The sequence below is a fragment of the Rhineura floridana genome, chromosome 10 (assembly GCF_030035675.1).
Source record: "Rhineura floridana isolate rRhiFlo1 chromosome 10, rRhiFlo1.hap2, whole genome shotgun sequence".
In the NCBI taxonomy this organism is placed as follows: Eukaryota; Metazoa; Chordata; class Lepidosauria; order Squamata; family Rhineuridae; genus Rhineura; species Rhineura floridana.
The window spans coordinates 23,704,188-23,723,843 of NC_084489.1; the positions used below are offsets into that span (position 1 = coordinate 23,704,188).

The 19,656-nt window shown below is 38.6% G+C and overlaps 2 protein-coding genes across 5 annotated transcripts in view; both read right to left on the bottom strand.

Annotated features, from left to right (window-relative positions):
- Nucleotides 1–19,432, bottom strand: part of LOC133365555 (collagen alpha-6(VI) chain-like) — a 106,055-nt gene extending 86,623 nt beyond the window's left edge. For 3 of the 4 annotated variants that reach the window (XM_061587624.1, XM_061587623.1, XM_061587621.1), the window contains exon 1: nt 19,090–19,432. In XM_061587624.1, coding sequence (XP_061443608.1) covers nt 19,090–19,108 — 19 coding nt within the window. In that variant the 5' untranslated portion in view covers nt 19,109–19,432. Of the gene's footprint in view, nt 1–804; nt 844–19,089 lie in introns of those variants that run through there. The other variant, XM_061587622.1, reaches the window with a different exon arrangement.
- On the bottom strand, nt 464–5,378 carry LOC133365556 (uncharacterized). The gene is made up of 4 exons (XM_061587625.1): nt 5,040–5,378; nt 1,642–1,973; nt 1,304–1,533; nt 464–973 (listed from the first exon to the last, which is right to left on the bottom strand). Exons 1-4 carry the CDS (start codon nt 5,095–5,097, stop codon nt 583–585), a joined length of 1,011 nt encoding a protein of 336 aa, XP_061443609.1. The 5' UTR covers nt 5,098–5,378; the 3' UTR covers nt 464–582.
- Nucleotides 19,433–19,656: the final 224 nt, after the last annotated feature.

Genomic DNA, 19,656 nt, shown 5'->3' on the forward strand with positions numbered 1-19,656 from the left:
TTCTCCAGTCTATGAATGATTGAGAAAACTAGCTGGCTCTAACTCACTGTCCCAAGTAACAACTAGCTATTAACATTTTCAACAACATGAAAAAGGATAGGAGTAGTTACAGCATATACCTATGTCTGTCTCTGAAATGAGGATAGGGCTAAAATGGCTTCTGGCATCCAATCCCTGTTCAGCAGGTTGGGCTCCCTTCAAGCACAAGAAACAGAGCTTGGAAGATTACTTTTTAAAAGTAATAAATTACAGTTACAATTACTTGGCCCAAAAAAGTAGTAATTACCGTTACAATTGCAATTGCTCTGAAAGTAACTGATTACTTGACTTTTTCTCAAAAGTAATCACTACAATTACATTTCAGTTACTTTTTTTTAAAAACTCCTACAAGGTGCTGGCCTTGGCTGCTGCACATCTAAGAAGCCTAAAACAATATTAAAAATAAACACACACACACAGGGGGTAGTAGAATAAAAAAAATTTATCCATAAGATTAACATAATGGCATAACAGAATCTCACATCCCCCCAAGCAATGAAGATACCCCAACTCTTGAAATCAAATTTTACACTTGAAATGCTTTTATAATATGTTTCTGTTATGTCTCAAAAGAACAAGATGCTCAAAGAGCATGTCAGACAAGGAATGTCTTTTTACAGTCATTACGTTGCCACCAGTACTGAACAGGCATTCTACTGCGGTGCTTGAAGGCATGCCTGTGTTGTGCTGCAAAAAACACCGCAGCACACGTGGAAAGCCATGGAGTGATGACACTTCCCTGCTGGGAGACCTCAGGTACCTCACCAGTTCCTCCTCAGCAGTGTCCACTGCTGACTTCTTGCCCTGGGGCAGAAAGTTAAAGAAGTCATCTTCTAAGTCATCTCCTTCCTGGTCTTTATCTGAAGACTGATCACTGTCCTCATTAAGTACACCCATCTTTATTTCAGCTTTCAACAAGGCTTCCATTGTGTATCTAAGAAAGAGAGAGGATATGTTAACACATATATGTTAGGAAACCATCATCTGCTCTTCATTTCCTGATGCTTGTCATGTCCCCTGGTTCAGGGTCCAGCCTGAGCCTGTGGATGATGACATGGAAGGTAGGAAGGTGACCAAGTCACCACACTCATGGGGCAGCACAGCAGACCCTTAAGGATTACCTGCAGCAACCCAAGGTTGTGATGAGGAGCCCCAGGAAGAAAAGGCCCAGCCCCTGCCTACCACCTTAAGCCCTCTGATGCCTCCCTTGAGACAACATTTCCCTTGGAGTAATCCACCCAAAGGGCTTCCCTAATGTTCTTACTTGTTGGTATGGGTGGTGGCCTGACACGATTCCAGTCGATCTAGTTTGAAGCGAGGGTGTACGCAGGCTGCCAGAAGAAGCAGATCCCTGCCAGATCCCCACCTCTCAAGGGTTGTCTGCTGCTGCTTCAGCATTTTGGGAGGAGGGGTGTCATGCATTGGTTCAGGAAGGCCACGTCTCCTTGCCTTTATTGCTTCTTCAATTGCTCTCAGCTTCTCAGGGTGTGCCCTCTGAGGAAGAAGAACAAAGCATGAATCCAAGAAAAAATGGAAGAGGAACTTCACAATTTAAACATAGACAATGGACACTCTTTGAGGACCAGCATGACAAAGGCTTACCTCAAAATGTTTCTTCACATTGGATGAGGAGGAAACAGCTGATCTCAGATTTTTGATCCTTGGAAGGCAGTAATTGCATCTTACAACAACATTTTTCCCACTCTGGCTCACAAATGTACAAGCTTTCTCAAAACCAAACCATGGTACTTGCTGTTCTGCAGATGTGGCTGTGGGCAACTGGCACTGCTTCATGCCCTCCTCCTCCTCGTGGACAGGGCCTCCTTTCTGAACCTCACTTTTTAGTTTTGCCTCCTCAGGATCAACAAGCTGTGGCTCAAGTGGCCGCACTAACTGACTGCTGCTCTCAGCAGCAAAACCTGCAACAGGCGTCTCTGTAATAAACAAGAGATAATGCTCCTATATGGGTGAACTTCAGCTGTGATGTAACCCCATCTCTTCCCCATGCTGCAAGATGCCCCAGTCAGAGTGGAAGTAAGCAGGTCGATAGCACAATTAAAAGAGATCCTATTTGCTCACTGAATAACCCTGCCTGGGCCAGTCTAACCTACTATTTCACAGGGTTGTTGTGAGAACAAAATGAGACTAGGGTTCAAATCCCCACATAGCCATGAAGCTCACTGGGCCAGTCACTGCCTCTCAGCCTCATGAAAACCCTATTCATAGGGTCACCATAAGTTGGAATCAACTTGAAGGCGGTACATATATTTTTTATTTTGAATATGATTATGATAATAAATATGCAGCATTTCAAATTAATTCTGTATGAGAAGCATTCCATGCCAAGCTTGGAAAACCAAGGATGAGGTATAAAATGTAGACAAAAATACTTTTGACAAAATGCCATTTATATATTATATATATGAGCCTGGGTAGGGAACATTTAATCTAGCCTACTTGCTTTCAGTAAGAAGGGTTAAGTGCCTTCAGGCTAGGGCAGTCACCAGAAGGCCACAGCAGAGACAAAGGAGCCTAGTGTTGTGGAGATGTTAGATGGGAGCTTTGGGGAGTAAAGATGGAGGCTCCTGAAGGCTGCAATTCTAAACACACTTACTAAGGGATTAAGCCCCATAGAACTCAACAGGACTGACTTCTAAGTAGATATAGTTTGGACTGTGCTGTTGGTAAACCTTGACTAGGGTTCTTCTGCAAAGACATCCATATCCAAGCAGGGTTGGCAACCCCCTGCCTGGAATACCCTGCCCTTATCTTTTAATGTGGCTGCTCCAAATGTTTTTACAGATTTGACCCTTTACTTCAGAAAGAGGTCTGAAAAATGAGTAAGAGTAAGAAATTGTTCTTTTCAATTCACTCTTGAATGAACATCATACCTAGGGCAGATCCACACCATTCCTTTAAGCACATTCAACACCCATTTGAAGCACATGAATCCCACCACAGAATCATGGGAACTGCAGTTTGTTAAGAGTGGTGAGAACTATAACTGTGAGGGGGAAATGACACTTCCCAGAATTCTTTAGGGGAAGTCATGCACCTTAAATGCGAGTTGGATGTGCTTTACACATATTGTGTGAATCAGCTTAATAAATTTTGCCTGCATGTAAATTGTTTTAATTAATTTTTCAAAATGAAAATAAGCTATAAAGTGTAGTGGGTGACCATGGGCTACTCACCATTTCTCAGCCTATCTGCCCCTCAGGATGAAAACAATGGAGAACCATGACTACCCCAAGGCATACTTCAAATGTAAAGGAAGTATTGTACAACCATAGTATGCAATTGGATACTTATAGGGACACAGCATGACAAAACTGGGTGGAAGTAAAAGTTCTACACTTAGGAAAAAGAAACCAAATGCACAGTTATAAGATGGGGGATACTTGGCTCAGCAGTACGACATGCAAGAAGGATCTTGGAATTGTTGTTGATCACAAGCTGAATATGAGCCAACAGTGTGATGTGGCTGCAAAAAAGGCAAATGCTATATCAGGCTGCATTAACAGAAGTATAGTGTCCAAATCATGTGAAGTATTAGTTCCCCTCTATTCAGCACTGGTTAGGCCTCATCTTGAGTGCTGTGTCCAGTTCTGGTCTCTGCACTTCAAGAAGGATATAGACAAACTGGAACAGGTTCAAAAGAGGGCAACAAGGATGATCAGGGGACTGGAAACAACGCCCTATGAGGAGAGACTGAAGGAACTGGGCATATTTAACCTGGAGAAGAGAAGACTGAGGGGAGATATGATAGCACTCTTCAAGTATTTGAAAGGTTGCCACACAGAGGAGGGCCGGGATCTCTTCTCAATGATCCCAGAGTGCAGGACACAGAATAATGGGCTCAAGTTGCAAGAAGCCAGATTTTGACTGGACATCAGGAAAAGCTTCCTAACTGTTAGAGCCATACAACAATGGAACTAATTACTAGAGAGGTAGTGGGATCTCCGACACTGGAGGCATTCAAGAGGCAGCTGGACAGCCATCTGTCGGGAATGCTTTGATTTGGATTCCTGCATTGAGCAGGGGGTTGGACTTGATGGCCTTATAGGCCCCTTCCAACTCTACTATTCTATGATTCTATGAAAATATTTATATAAGCATGACTATCAAATATGTTTATTTATATAACCTGTAAAGATATTTATAGTGCAATCCTATGTTTGTTTACTCAGAAGCAAGTCCCAATGTATTCAATGGGGCTTACTCAACCAGGGAAAACTGCAGCCTCAAGTGATAAGGAACTTGTTCTTTTAACAAGTCCTTTAAGTTGAGAGCTTATCCCAGTCTGCGTCTGTGTTGAAATTGCTTTTTAATATGTTTTTAAACTTTTTCTTAAAAAAATGTTTTTAAAGCTTTTAAAAATGTTTTTAAAGATGTTTTGTTTTAATATATTTTAAAGTCTGTTTTTATGATTTTTAAAGTGTTTTTAGTGCTTTTGTTTGCTGCCCTGGGCTCCTACTGGGAGGAAGGGTGGGATATAAATAAAATAATAAAAATAAATAAACTTCATTCATTTTTTAAAAAAATGAGTATTAGTTTCCTACATAATAAAAACTGTGATAAACCCTGCCTAATTTCTTTAAAAATAGGGTTGGAGGGAGAGAGATTTACAACACAAACACAAGTCTGCACTTTACTCACAATCATGAAAGGGCAGGGTTGCAGCCAGAGCTTTGAAAAGTTACTTTAAAATACAACTCCCATCAGCCCCAGCCAGCATGGCCACTGGATTGGGCTGATGGGAGTTGTAACTAGAACATAATCTGTTTAAAAAAAAGTTGTGCAGGGGGGGTTTACGTTTTGGTGTATATCTCGGGAATTAGACCACCTAGAAACTTTTTTTAAAAAAAATTGAAGTGGAGAGTCCAGAGAGTAAGGGGTGGTAGCCAGAGAGCCGGAGCCCCCTCCCCCCAAAACCAGAGACTCCAGCCGAAAACACACACACCGGGGCACACACACACACACAAATCATCGTCACTCACCTCCACAGCTCTTCGCCATTCTGCCTTCCTTGCCCTGGCTTTTTCCTCCAGCGTCCATTTTTTCCTCTCAGAGTCAGACGCTAGCAGGCTCCCCCTGCCTATTCATCTCTTCTATCGTGCCTCCTAACACAGATCACGAGGGAAGAGACAGTCTGCGCAGAGGTCCAATCAGTGTGAGGCACATGTCTTGTGTTAACCAATCACAGCCAGGAGCTGACTTCCCCTTGTTCCCGCCCCCAAGTAACGTCCAACCTAACGTGGAAACGTTAAAGTTGAAGCTGAAAAGTAGGGAAATTACTATTCATTCCGTTACTTGCCAAATGTAATGGAATTACCCACTCGTTATTTAAAATTGTAACGAATTAAAAGTAACTCATTAAAAATAACGAGTTACTTCCTTTTTTTTTTTTTCATTTTTTTTTTTTTTCAATAATTTTTATTCAGACTTCCGGGAAGGGTGACTTAGCCTGTGCCTGCTTTTGAGACGGGCTCCTGCCTCAAAAGAAGCTTATTCAGATATATCAGTCAGTTTTTTCTTTTTTTTTTGACTGATTAAACTTCTCCCGGGTAGGGAGAAACGAAGAGATTAACCTCAAAGCCTATTTTTGTTGGGACGACCAGATCTCATTAATTTATGGGACGAGGTCCAGCCGACGAAGGTGGGACGGATTTTCAACAGCAAGCTCTATCTGTTAAAGCGAACGTTCATCTTATCTTCTAAGAGAGAACGCACTAACAGGCAAGCACCCTTCTTTCTATATTTTTCTTTTACTTGACTTAAATTGTTGCTGTTTAAAAGAGATTTGCCAGATTGATCGGTTTTTGACATCTCACTGGGGAGCCGTAACTTCTCTCTGCTACGCACTAATTAATAGCTTATCTCTGTTTTTGTTGCAAAAAGCTGTCCTGGATTTGCATTCTAAAGATACACACAGAAGAGGGATTTCTATTCCAGATTTTTATTTTGAAAAATATTATACTGTTTTGAGACTACTCTCTTTTTGGTCTATTTTATTTTGACGAATCTGTTTCTTGACGATTGCCATTAATTGCTTCGATCCTGGGAACTGCATTTTGTTTACTTAACTATTGGAGAGATAAGGCTGTCTGCTCTGTTTATACTGTGATGTCACCAAGTTTGGAGTATTAACCCAATTGTTGCTGAAATAAGAAGTGGTTTTCCTATATTTTTCTTTTAAAATGGCAATTAAGAAAGTGGCTGAGAATCTGGAAATAACTATGTTTCAGAGAATAATGAATGAGATTGAGATAACGAAAATTGAATTGAGTAAAATGAAGCAGGAGATTAAAGATATAAGGGTCCCTGTGAGAGAGGTGACCCTGGAAGGGGTCCCTGTGAGAGAGGAGACCCCGGAGATTGGAATAGGGGTCCCTGTGAGAGAGGAGACCCTGGAGACTGGAATAGGGGTCCCTGTGAGAGAGGAGATCCCGGAGATTGGAACAAACGTGGAACAGGAACAAGATTTGGAGTCTATGGACTTTAGAAATAAAATCTATTGTTTGGAACTCAATGTTATCTCTGAAGAAATTAATGAAGATTCTAGAGATAAAGTTATCAATGGCATGGATTATCTTCTGGACTGGAATGATGTGATGGAGCCCAATATAGAGAAAATCTATGGAATTAACTGCAGCCATGTGACAATGGAAAAACTTTTAAGAGATGACCCAGTGTATTTTGAAAAAAAGAACAGAGATATGATTTTACAGCAGTATTTCAGCAACTTATTCAGAATGGATGGCAAGAAAATATTTGGGATAGAGGTAATTCCCATCAGACTCTTATTATATGACTATGGCTTTGACAGCAAGATTATTATGGAATACTGATAATGGAAGATTGGATATTGAAATTACTGGACTTAACAAGACTACTGAAGATGGAAGATGGAAAATGGAACTAATAGAGATAATAGAACAATGGCTACTGAAATTACTGAACCTAACAGATTCTGATGTGATGGATTAATTGAAATGTTTATTTTGACTATGGTTATGACAATAAGATTATCATAATTAGTAATGAGATGGATTAATCGATATGCTTATCTGGAAAAAAAAATTGATAGATATATTTCTTAAAGAATTGAAACCTCTCTTTGACTTTTTGTGGAAAGAATAAAGTAATGTTTATGAGATTTGATGATTAAGTAAGATAACTACTGGAGGAAAGTGATTTTATAATATGACTTAAGAGACAGGATTGCTATATATTATAGACTTATAACTGATTTGATCTTTGACAAATGGGAAGTCAATATTTTACTCTTTATTTTTTATTTTTTCTTTTTTTTTCTTCTTTTCTTTTTTTCTTTTTGTTTAACTATTTTTGATTTTGTTTTTTGTCTTTGAATGTTTTATGATTTTGTCTTGTATGTTTTATGAAAATCTGAATAAAAATTATTGAAAAAAAAAATAATTTTTATTCAGATTTTCATAAAACATACAAGACAAAATCATAAAACATTCAAAGACAAAAAACAAAATCAAAAATAGTTAAACAAAAAGAAAAAAAGAAAAAAAAAACAAAAATAAAAAATAAAGAGTAAAATATTGACTTCCCATTTGTCAAAGATCAAATCAGTTATAAGTCTATAATATATAACAATCCTGTCTCTTAAGTCATATTATAAAATCACTTTCCTCCAGTAGTTATCTTACTTAATCATCAAATCTCATAAACATTACTTTATTCTTTCCACAAAAAGTCAAAGAGAGGTTTCAATTCTTTAAGAAATATATCTATCAATTTTTTTTTCCAGATAAGCATATCGATTAATCCATCTCATTACTAATTATGATAATCTTATTGTCATAACCATAGTCAAAATAAACATTTCAATTAATCCATCACATCAGAATCTGTTAGGTTCAATAATTTCAGTAGCCATTGTTCTATTATCTCTATTAGTTCCATTTTCCATCTTCCATCTTCAGTAGTCTTGTTAAGTCCAGTAATTTCAATATCCAATCTTCCATTATCAGTATTCCATAATAATCTTGCTGTCAAAGCCATAGTCATATAGTAAGAGTCTGATGGGAATTACCTCTATCCCAAATATTTTCTTGCCATCCATTCTGAATAGGTTGCTGAAATACTGCTGTAAAATCATATCTCTGTTCTTTTTTTCAAAATGCACTGGGTCATCTCTTAAAAGTTTTTCCATTGTCACATGGCTGCAGTTAATTCCATAGATTTTCTCTATATTGGGCTCCATCACATCATTCCAGTCCAGAAGATTATCCATGCCATTGATAACTTTATCTCTAGAATCTTCATTCATTTCTTCAGAGATAACATTGAGTTCCAAACAATAGATTTTATTTCTGACTTCCGGGAAGGGTGACTTAGCCTGTGCCTGCTTTTGAGACGGGCTCCTGCCTCAAAAGAAGCTTATTCAGATATATCAGTCAGTTTTTTCTTTTTTTTTTGACTGATTAAACTTCTCCCGGGTAGGGAGAAACGAAGAGATTAACCTCAAAGCCTATTTTTGTTGGGACGACCAGATCTCATTAATTTATGGGACGAGGTCCAGCCGACGAAGGTGGGACGGATTTTCAACAGCAAGCTCTATCTGTTAAAGCGAACGTTCATCTTATCTTCTAAGAGAGAACGCACTAACAGGCAAGCACCCTTCTTTCTATATTTTTCTTTTACTTGACTTAAATTGTTGCTGTTTAAAAGAGATTTGCCAGATTGATCGGTTTTTGACATCTCACTGGGGAGCCGTAACTTCTCTCTGCTACGCACTAATTAATAGCTTATCTCTGTTCTTGTTGCAAAAAGCTGTCCTGGATTTGCATTCTAAAGATACACACAGAAGAGGGATTTCTATTCCAGATTTTTATTTTGAAAAATATTATACTGTTTTGAGACTACTCTCTTTTTGGTCTATTTTATTTTGACGAATCTGTTTCTTGACGATTGCCATTAATTGCTTCGATCCTGGGAACTGCATTTTGTTTACTTAACTATTGGAGAGATAAGGCTGTCTGCTCTGTTTATACTGTGATGTCACCAAGTTTGGAGTATTAACCCAATTGTTGCTGAAATAAGAAGTGGTTTTCCTATATTTTTCTTTTAAAATGGCAATTAAGAAAGTGGCTGAGAATCTGGAAATAACTATGTTTCAGAGAATAATGAATGAGATTGAGATAACGAAAATTGAATTGAGTAAAATGAAGCAGGAGATTAAAGATATAAGGGTCCCTGTGAGAGAGGTGACCCTGGAAGGGGTCCCTGTGAGAGAGGAGACCCCGGAGATTGGAATAGGGGTCCCTGTGAGAGAGGAGACCCTGGAGACTGGAATAGGGGTCCCTGTGAGAGAGGAGATCCCGGAGATTGGAACAAACGTGGAACAGGAACAAGATTTGGAGTCTATGGACTTTAGAAATAAAATCTATTGTTTGGAACTCAATGTTATCTCTGAAGAAATTAATGAAGATTCTAGAGATAAAGTTATCAATGGCATGGATTATCTTCTGGACTGGAATGATGTGATGGAGCCCAATATAGAGAAAATCTATGGAATTAACTGCAGCCATGTGACAATGGAAAAACTTTTAAGAGATGACCCAGTGTATTTTGAAAAAAAGAACAGAGATATGATTTTACAGCAGTATTTCAGCAACTTATTCAGAATGGATGGCAAGAAAATATTTGGGATAGAGGTAATTCCCATCAGACTCTTATTATATGACTATGGCTTTGACAGCAAGATTATTATGGAATACTGATAATGGAAGATTGGATATTGAAATTACTGGACTTAACAAGACTACTGAAGATGGAAGATGGAAAATGGAACTAATAGAGATAATAGAACAATGGCTACTGAAATTACTGAACCTAACAGATTCTGATGTGATGGATTAATTGAAATGTTTATTTTGACTATGGTTATGACAATAAGATTATCATAATTAGTAATGAGATGGATTAATCGATATGCTTATCTGGAAAAAAAAATTGATAGATATATTTCTTAAAGAATTGAAACCTCTCTTTGACTTTTTGTGGAAAGAATAAAGTAATGTTTATGAGATTTGATGATTAAGTAAGATAACTACTGGAGGAAAGTGATTTTATAATATGACTTAAGAGACAGGATTGCTATATATTATAGACTTATAACTGATTTGATCTTTGACAAATGGGAAGTCAATATTTTACTCTTTATTTTTTATTTTTGTTTTTGTTTTTTTTTTTCTTCTTCTTTTCTTTTTTTCTTTTTGTTTAACTATTTTTGATTTTGTTTTTTGTCTTTGAATGTTTTATGATTTTGTCTTGTATGTTTTATGAAAATCTGAATAAAAATTATTGAAAAAAAAAACAAACAATAGATTTTATTTCTAAAGTCCATAGACTCCAAATCTTGTTCCTGTTCCACGTTGGTTCCAATCTCCGGGATCTCCTCTCTCACAGGGACCCCTATTCCAGTCTCCAGGGTCTCCTCTCTCACAGGAACCCCTGTTCCAATCTCCGGGGTCTCCTCTCTCACAGGGACCCCTTCCAGGGTCACCTCTCTCACAGGGACCCTTATATCTTTAATCTCCTGCTTCATTTTACTCAATTCAATTTTCGTTATCTCAATCTCATCCATTATTTTCTGAAACATAGTTATTTCCAGATTTTCAGCCACTTTCTTAATTGCCATTTTAAAAGAAAAATATAGGAAAACCACTTCTTATTTCAGCAACAATTGGGTTAATACTCCAAACTTGGTGACATCACAGTATAAACAGTGCAGACAGCCTTATCTCTCCAATAGTTAAGTAAACAAAATGCAGTTCCCAGGATCGAAACAATTAATGGCAATCGTCAAGAAACAGATTCGTCAAAATAAAATAGACCAAAAAGAGAGTAGTCTCAAAACAGTATAATATTTTTCAAAATAAAAATCTGGAATAGAAATCCCTCTTCTGTGTATATCTTTAGAATGCAAATCCAGGACAGCTTTTTGCAACAAAAACAGAGATAAGCTATTAATTAGTGCGTAGCAGAGAGAAGTTATGGCTCCCCAGTGAGATGTCAAAAACTGATCAATCTGGCAAATCTCTTTTAAACAGCAACAATTTAAGTCAAGTAAAAGAAAAATATAGAAAGAAGGGTGCTTGCCTGTTAGTGCGTTCTCTCTTAGAAGGTAAGATGAACGTTCGCTTTAACAGATAGAGCTTGCTGTTGAAAATCCGTCCCACCTTCGTCGGCTGGACCTCGTCCCATAAATTAATGAGATCTGGTCGTCCCAACAAAAATAGGCTTTGAGGTTAATCTCTTCGTTTCTCCCTACCCGGGAGAAGTTTAATCAGTCAAAAAAAAAAGAAAAAACTGACTGATATATCTGAATAAGCTTCTTTTGAGGCAGGAGCCCGTCTCAAAAGCAGGCACAGGCTAAGTCACCCTTCCCGGAAGTCGTTACTTCCAAGCTCTGACAAGAAAATAATGAGAACCCAGGAACTAAAAATTTACACATCCAAGTATACAAGCCAGTTCCCATTAAAGCTAAACAGACATTGTAACTAGGATCCAAAGAGCCACTTTAGGCAGTCCCAAGGGTGTGAGCTTGACCAGTAGATGTTTTCTTTTCTTTTTTACTTTTTCTTTGAACAACAGATTTGCATATATATCAGAAGCTGTCATTTAAAACTCCCCTCAATTTCAAAAGCAATCTGCCATGTGGCAAGATTTGAGAAACGCAAACCTTTGAGTGTGCGGAACTAATTGTGCAGTTCTTTGGATCCTGAACAATATCTGGTCTATTTTAATGTCTCGTTTTATTTTCTGACTTTATAAAATAAACCGGGTAGACCAAAAGAAACAATTAAAAACCCGACGGAGTCCAGTTACTTACTATCTGCAATTTCTTCACTGCACTTAGATTTATGAAAAGACAGATAGACCAAATCTATTGTTGCACTTGACTGATGGGAAGGATGAAATATGAGGATATGGTGACAATCAGATAAACCTTTCTGTCCAGGCTTAATAGTGGTGCAGTGTATGTGGTCAGCTGGACCCAACAGTGTAACTAGAGCCACTGATCAGTAGGAGAACATAAAGTATGCAGACTCTGGAAAAGTACATCATAACAGTTCTTTTTTGAGTGTTCTTTTTGTTGCTCTTCTGTCCTTTTTGATTTAGGACTAATGCCTATTCTTTTGTTCTTGGTAGTACTGCTCTTCTACCATTTGGTGTCCCACTTCTTTCTACATGGCAGCCATTGGCAGTTGGTCCATTGTCCCTCTCCCTTCATTCTCTGACATAGTGAGGAAACCACTCCCTTGGTCATAATGGGATTGCACCTCTCCTTTCATACCACTGTTACTTGTGCTACTTCCCAGGATTACAGGTCCACACCAATGGTTGTGGTCACATACATTGCCCTCTGTCTCTGAGGCCTATGGTGGAGATGGGGAACCCTAAGGCCTAGGGGCAAAATTTGGCCCTCCAGGCTTCTTTAATTGGCCTTTAGGCCTCTTCCCACAGTACACGCCCTCCTGAGCCACACCTTTGCTAGACTTGCTTTGCACCCTCTCTAAATATTTTTGTCTGGCCAGACTGTGTCTTTGAACTCTGATAATGCTTCTTGCTTGCCTGGATGGTATGCAAGAGTGTGAGGAAACTAGCTTACTGTACAAGGGGGGGTGTCGCATTTATTGCTCTACCCACTTTTGACTCTGGCTCCATCCACCAGTGGCATGTGGCCCCTGGAAAGTTGCCCAGAAAGGAATGTGGCCCTCAGGATGAAAAACATTTCCCCATCCCTGGCCTATGGCCTCTCATTAACAGTCGCCAGCATTTTTCTAAGAAGGGAAGCCAGATATATGAAGAAACCACATATACACATTTTACTGTACCAGTCCTTCTTTTCACCCTCTTAAGACTCAAAAATGACATTAGTATAGACCAAAATGAAGGCGTTAAGGCAACATTGGAGAATGCAGAATTCCTCCGCAATTTGACTAATTGAAAAGTGTCCTTTTGCTCACCCTTGTTAAGACTTAAACTTTATTTACCCTAACATTCTTCTAACATTTCTAATCAGTCACATTCTCCCCCTCTTCAAAATCCAACAGCTGCTTCATATATAAACCCATATTTCAGTTTGAAATCCATCCATAAACATTTCCTTTAGTGTAATTGTTTGTCCATCAGTTTCAAAGTATGATGTTTAATCAGATGTGAGGGATTTTGTCTTTTGCCAAAAGTTAATTAGATTTCTTAGAAACCGAATGCCACTAGTAAGAGCCAGTTTTCCCTTTGCTGCAGAAAAGTTTATGAAACAAGCAAATGTTCCTGCAAATGCATATTGGTTCCTATAAAATAGGTATACTAACTGCAATAAATGGAGTTTTGTTCAGCTGCAAAGGCATTTCTGAATCTTTATAAACTCAGGACCTCTTAAATTTATTCACACTTTCAGTGCTGTTAACCTGGTTCAGTCCATTGGCATGTGCAACTGTGCTCATGAAAGTCACTCACTGCTGTACATGAGAATTTGTAGACCTGAAAACAAAGAAAGTGTTGTGCTCTTTCTCTTACCACTGCTATTATTATTCAGTTATGTATCTCAAGTCCAACTCTGAATCCTGTGAGAGACATCTGGCAACTACTATCTGGCTAGAAACCAGTGACCATCTCACAAGAGTTTCTTCTGACTTCTGGGACAGGGGACTCTGGCACTGAAGATACAAAGGCTGCCTGAAAAGATGTCTGGAGAGGTGGAAGAACTGCAGTGAAACGACCTGAAGCTTCAGACTGAAGGTTAGATGTTTAGTGAGCATTCACATTACATGTCTTCACAGAACTTGAGTGGAGCTAATACGATGCTGCCTGTTCATTGAGTATTTACGCTAAGTTCCCTTGGAAGCAATACAGCATTCCAAGCTAGCAGTTGTTACCTGCAGTGCACTTTCCAGTGCAATTTCCCATCACTTTTCTCGTCTGACTTTTTTGTGGTTAGAAAAATGATGGGAAAGTGCAGTAGAAAGTGCAGGTTAATAACCACATTTTGTGTGAATAAACAACCCATGTAGAAGTGTGCTAAAAGAAGAAAAGGTAAAGCAGCATCTGCTCTCTTTCATTCAGTGGTGTTATCAGGGCAGGACTTTGGGGCAGACACCCAGGGCCCCGCTCAGCAGGACATGCAATTTTATTTTATTTTATTTTATTTTATTAAGCTTATATACCGCCCGACTAGCAACAGCTCTCTGGGCGGTGAACATGCAAGAGTGTCACCCAACCCAACAGGGCTGGATTATCACATTATGAAGTAATACACATTACCATCTAAACAGGGGAAGGGCATAAGGCCATTATCTACAATTAACTAATTGCACCGCTGCTTTCCTTGAAGCAATTTCTGCTCTTGTGACTTTTCAGTAAAGCAGGAGGCTCAAAATCCTTATAAACAGCACTGGATTAAAAAAAAACACTGGTGCAGATTACTCTCATTTAGGCAAGGCAAGAACTGTCAATTTTGGGTCTCTTGGTTTCTTACTTTTCTGGTCTTAAATTCAGCTCTCCACATTTCTGTAGCAATTTGTGGATTTTTTAAAAAAAATCCTCATGTAAATTCTTCAGCGTTTTAGTGCAAATTTATCATAATAGTAAATTTATTTGTATTAAGTTTTGACTAATGTACACATTTTTGCAAGCCATTTCTCCTAATATAATGTATTTTCTTATGTTATTTTCACTAATACAGACATTTTTATGCACACCTTCCCCTAACATATGCATTTTTGTAAACACTGATTGGTTAGAGAACTTCATCAAAAAATTTGGAAAGGTGTTTTGGTTCTCACATTGTTTTGGACGTGCAAATTAGATGGCCTCTGATTTTAAATGGGAAGCAAATCAAATCCCTCCCCCATCCCTACTCCCAGTGTCCCAGCCTATACACATGCACACAACCCAGTTCTCTGAGCCTTCCCACTGCAGGTTCGAGAATCTTTGTGTCACATTTACATCTGCACTGGCTGTTTTTAAAGAAATATTACCCAAGATATCTGATATATCCAGAGCTTGGAAAAGTTACTTTTTTGAACTATAACTCCCATCAGCCCCAGCCAGCATGGCCACTGGATTGGGCTGATGGGAGTTGTAGTTCAAAAAAAGTAACTTTTCCAAGCTCTTCCTTTATTGCTTGCCATCCATGTAAAGCCCTTTGGCTATAGCAAACAAATCTTTCCGAGAAACTGAGAAACTGGTCAGATTTAATTAATATCTATTGCACAATCTCAGGATAAAAAGTCTGAACTCTTGGATGCAAATATATGGGAAAGTAATGATCAGTATGAGATCTTTTGAGTATTTACTTAGTCTCCTGAATCTACCACCCCCCATGTGCAGCAGTGAATTGAGATGGACATTTTGACGGCTTTTAGGGTAGGGGCAGAAACATCATTTTATGTATTTATTTATTTATTTAGAAGCTGCTTAAACTGCTCTGATTATATCATACTCTGAAGCCAATAGACACATTACTGAAAACCTTTTCATGCGTTTCATGTTAGGAGATGTTTCCATGTGAGAAAAGGTAATGAGGATGGGAGCACCAACTCTGCCCTCGCTCCACTCCCATTTTCATCACATTCCAGCTTATGGAAGGTGTCTATAGTGGGGAGCCCTGAGCATCCATGGAGATTCCATGTATATTTTGGAAGCCTGGAAAATCAGAGTTCAAGAGCCTCCCCACTGCAGACAAGTCACCTTCTACAAGTTGGAAGGTGATGAAAGTGGAGATGGAGAGATGAACATCTAGTGGCTTCATCACCACTGTCCCTCTTCACAAGGTAACTTCCCTGACAGGTAGCACCAGCACCTGAGGAAGGCTTTAGACAGGTGATCCCGGGTGGTGTCCATGATCAAGTGCGTCTTCTAAGCTTTGTATTGCAAATCTAAAACCTCATTACAGAAGGCACTAATTGTCTTATATGCCTTATATATAATGCCTTATATATATATATATTCTTTTTTACCAAAAGTAGCCACCAAGCTTGAAATCTCCAATAGGAAACTGGCATGCAGGAGTGAGGTGGATTCTGCTTTCAAGTTGTGCTCCTACTTCCTCCCCCAACCAGCAAGCTGCCTTAAGCCCTGTGGAGGAAAATATTTATCTTCTCACATAGGACCAAAAGCAGCTCTGGCATACATGAGGTGGAAAACTCCCCCAGCCTCAGGCTTATTTCTCCTTTGATATTTTAAAGAGAGAAGAAGGAAGAAGGAAGAAATGACATGTAATTGACATGTAACGTTTGAAGCCAAATCCGCTTGCTGTTAAATGCCTCAGTCTTCCCCTTCAAGCAGCATATTAGTCATATTAATTGCTGCTAATTGTTATTACCACTGATTATTACATGTATGTAGTGTAACCGTGCAGTACAGGAATAAAGAGGAGAGACACTCCCAAAGCATTAAAAGATGAGAAAGGCAATGGTGTGCAGAGAGACCTTATATCATTCTACCCCAACTTGGGCTGCAGGGTTGATGGGAGTTGTTGTCCAAATATTCTGGAGGACACCAGGCTGAGGAAGGCTGCCCTATATCCTTTGCAGCTTATGGATTTCCTTTTATTCAAATTTTATCAATTTCCCACAAATAAACATCAACTTAAACACAAAGTATATGCACAAACAGAAAGCAGAACATATCACACCATTACAGTTACACACTGACAGATCCTGTTCCTATAGTTCTAATAATAATATTAAAAAATTTGATCACAACTCCCACAGTTTTCTCAAAAGCCAAACTCTTGTCTTTGCCAAAACAAATAAATTTACACAATTCAAAGAAGCAATGGCAAAAACCCAAACCAAACAAACCCTGGCCCATCTTAATTTAATATAACACGTAGCTGTCTGAATAAGTGCAATATCACAGATTCTGAAATAGCAAGGTTTGGGGGGGTTGTTTTACTTCTGCGATTTTAGGTTCTCTTCAAACACTTTCTATGCATGCTTTAGCTGCTACTTATGGATTCAGTTTTGAATTTCTTCCTTAACATATACTTGGATATATCCTAAGAACAAAACTACTGGGATTTCTCAAACATGCCATAACCTGTATAATCTGCTCCAAAAATTCTTACCCAGAGACACACAACCACCTTTCTTACCACATCCGTTCCAGTGGTTGCCTTCAACTAAGTCCTACTTCAGAGATAACCCACTGAAATTAATGAAACTAAGTCATGTCTATTAACTTCAATGGGTCTCCTCTGAGTAGGATTAGTGTTGCATATCACCCAATATGTTCCTTGCCCTGATGTTGTAATCTAATAAACATTAAGAGAATATTACCTAAAAATTGCTCCCTCCAAGAACCAACTCAGGTATTAATGACTTTATAGCCAAAAGAAGGCCATTGTGAAACAAGACGGAGATAGCAGCATACTTGGGAAATATTTAAAAAACAATACCTAAGGGGGCACCCCCCAAACTATAGCTCAATAAAGACTGATCTAAGCCCCACCCCGCCAACAGCCCTGCAAGGACTGAGCATATTGACTGTTAGTTGGAAAAGAAAAAAATAGAAAACTAGGGTGGTTATGGTGGCATACAGAAGGACAGAGCTGGCTGACTGGCTTATAAACTTTCAGACTAAGTAGAAGAACGTTGCACTGTTAAGGAAGTTTTGCTGTTTGCTCACTTTTATTTCAAAGAAATGAAATAAGAGGTTAACAGCACAGTCCTATACACATATACTCAGAAGTCCTATCGAGTTACCTCCAGGTAAGCAGGCACAGGACTGTAGTCTGTTGTTTGGGAATAAGCCCTATTAACTCAATGGGACTTAATTCTGAGGAGACATGTGGAGGATTGTAATGCTATGAATAATAAGGAGGGGATTCACTAACACTTTTTCTTAACTTTCGGCAACTGATGGACAAATCTGTTATGCACCTAGAAACTTAGTACCAGAAGCAAATGTTTATGGAAACAAACAACAAATGGTCATACTCATATTGCGTTCCAACAAGTATCTTATTTCCCCCCCACACAAGATTGTACCTAATATGAGGATACTCTGCCACCACAAAGCAGAGGTTATTGTTACATGATTGAGATTAGTACTTTTAAATTAATGTTAATCTCAGAGAGAGATCTGCTTAAATCGCCTACTGAAATCAATAGGACTTTAAAAGTGCTCAACTCTGGGTGGATTAGATTCACTAAGAATATATTTTTATTTATTCATGCTTTTTCCTTTATCTGTGAAAGCTGGTGAAATAGTCAGGGGAGGTGCGGTAGGAAAAGGATAGGAAAGTGCCTGGTAGTAGACCAGTAATATAATGTCAAAGGATGGCATATTTAAATTGCCAGCATCATAAATGAAAAGCTAAGGTTAATTCAAATAAAAATATGAATATTTTATGTGTTTAAAAGCAAAGTGAAATACTGAAGACAGATGTAGGGGGAAAGGCAAAGAAAGGAAAGAGTGTGGTTTAATATAATGTCACAAGAGTGATGTATGTGTCCTTAAGGCAAATATTACCAATATCAGAACTTAACAATTAAGGTTAAATGTGTGTGTGTGTGTGTGTATTTATTCAATTTCTATCCTGCTCTCCCTTCCAAATGAGCCCAGAATGGCAAACATTGAAATGTTAAAACTATACAATTTAAAATAAAATAAAATTGTACTGAAAACAATTAAAAACTATCTCAAAACATTTCAAAGCAGTCATATATCCTCACAGTTGTTGATTTCAAAACTGGTCATTGTAATGATCAATACTGTCCTATATTCCATTAGTATAGGATGTCACAGATCTCTCACTTAAAAAAAAAAAGCCACCTTCAAATCTACACCTCATGAATGGCTTCTAATGAAGCAATGGATGGCTAATCCTACTCAGAGTAGACCCATTAAAATTAATAGACATGAATAGCAGGTTCATTAAGTCTTACTTCGCGTAGGACTTAGCTGAATACAACCCAATAACTTTAAAACATGCAGCCGGGGGCAGGGGATTGAAGCACTCTCAACAACCTTTGACAAGCAACAAATGAAGACACTTACCCTTCAACAAGATGCTCATAACTTCAACTGCAAAGTGGCTCAGGAAAGACTGGCTCTTTTATGAGCAGCTTTGTCAGCCACATCCCATAAATCTTTTCCCAAGGCCGCAGCAAATTAGAACTAATTCCCTGGAAAAGTGAGCAGCATCAACTCCACCCCCCTTTACACTTTTTATTGCATCATTAGTGCTCAATGTCAAAAGCCATAGTGGCAATGGTGGAGTATGTATTTTTCAGGACATCTGTGGGACCCTCTTTTTCTTCCTCTTTTTTAAAAGCTTAGGGGATTTGCCTCCCCCTCCTTCTAGATTATGTTGCTTACAGCTGGATAGAAGAGGACTTGGTTTCCTGTGATTTTTTAAATGCTGGCCAGAATGCTGGTGCCTTTTCTCTTTCGCTCCCTCTCTCACATACGTTGTCCCCCCCCACCCCCCGCAGCCCTTTCTTATCACAAACGTAATTTTACTAGCCAAATAATACAGCAACCAACCGGCAGCGATTCTTCTCAAAAGAGTATCTGTGAAAACTGGCAGCTCATCATACTAAAAAATGCTGCAGCCAGACAAGC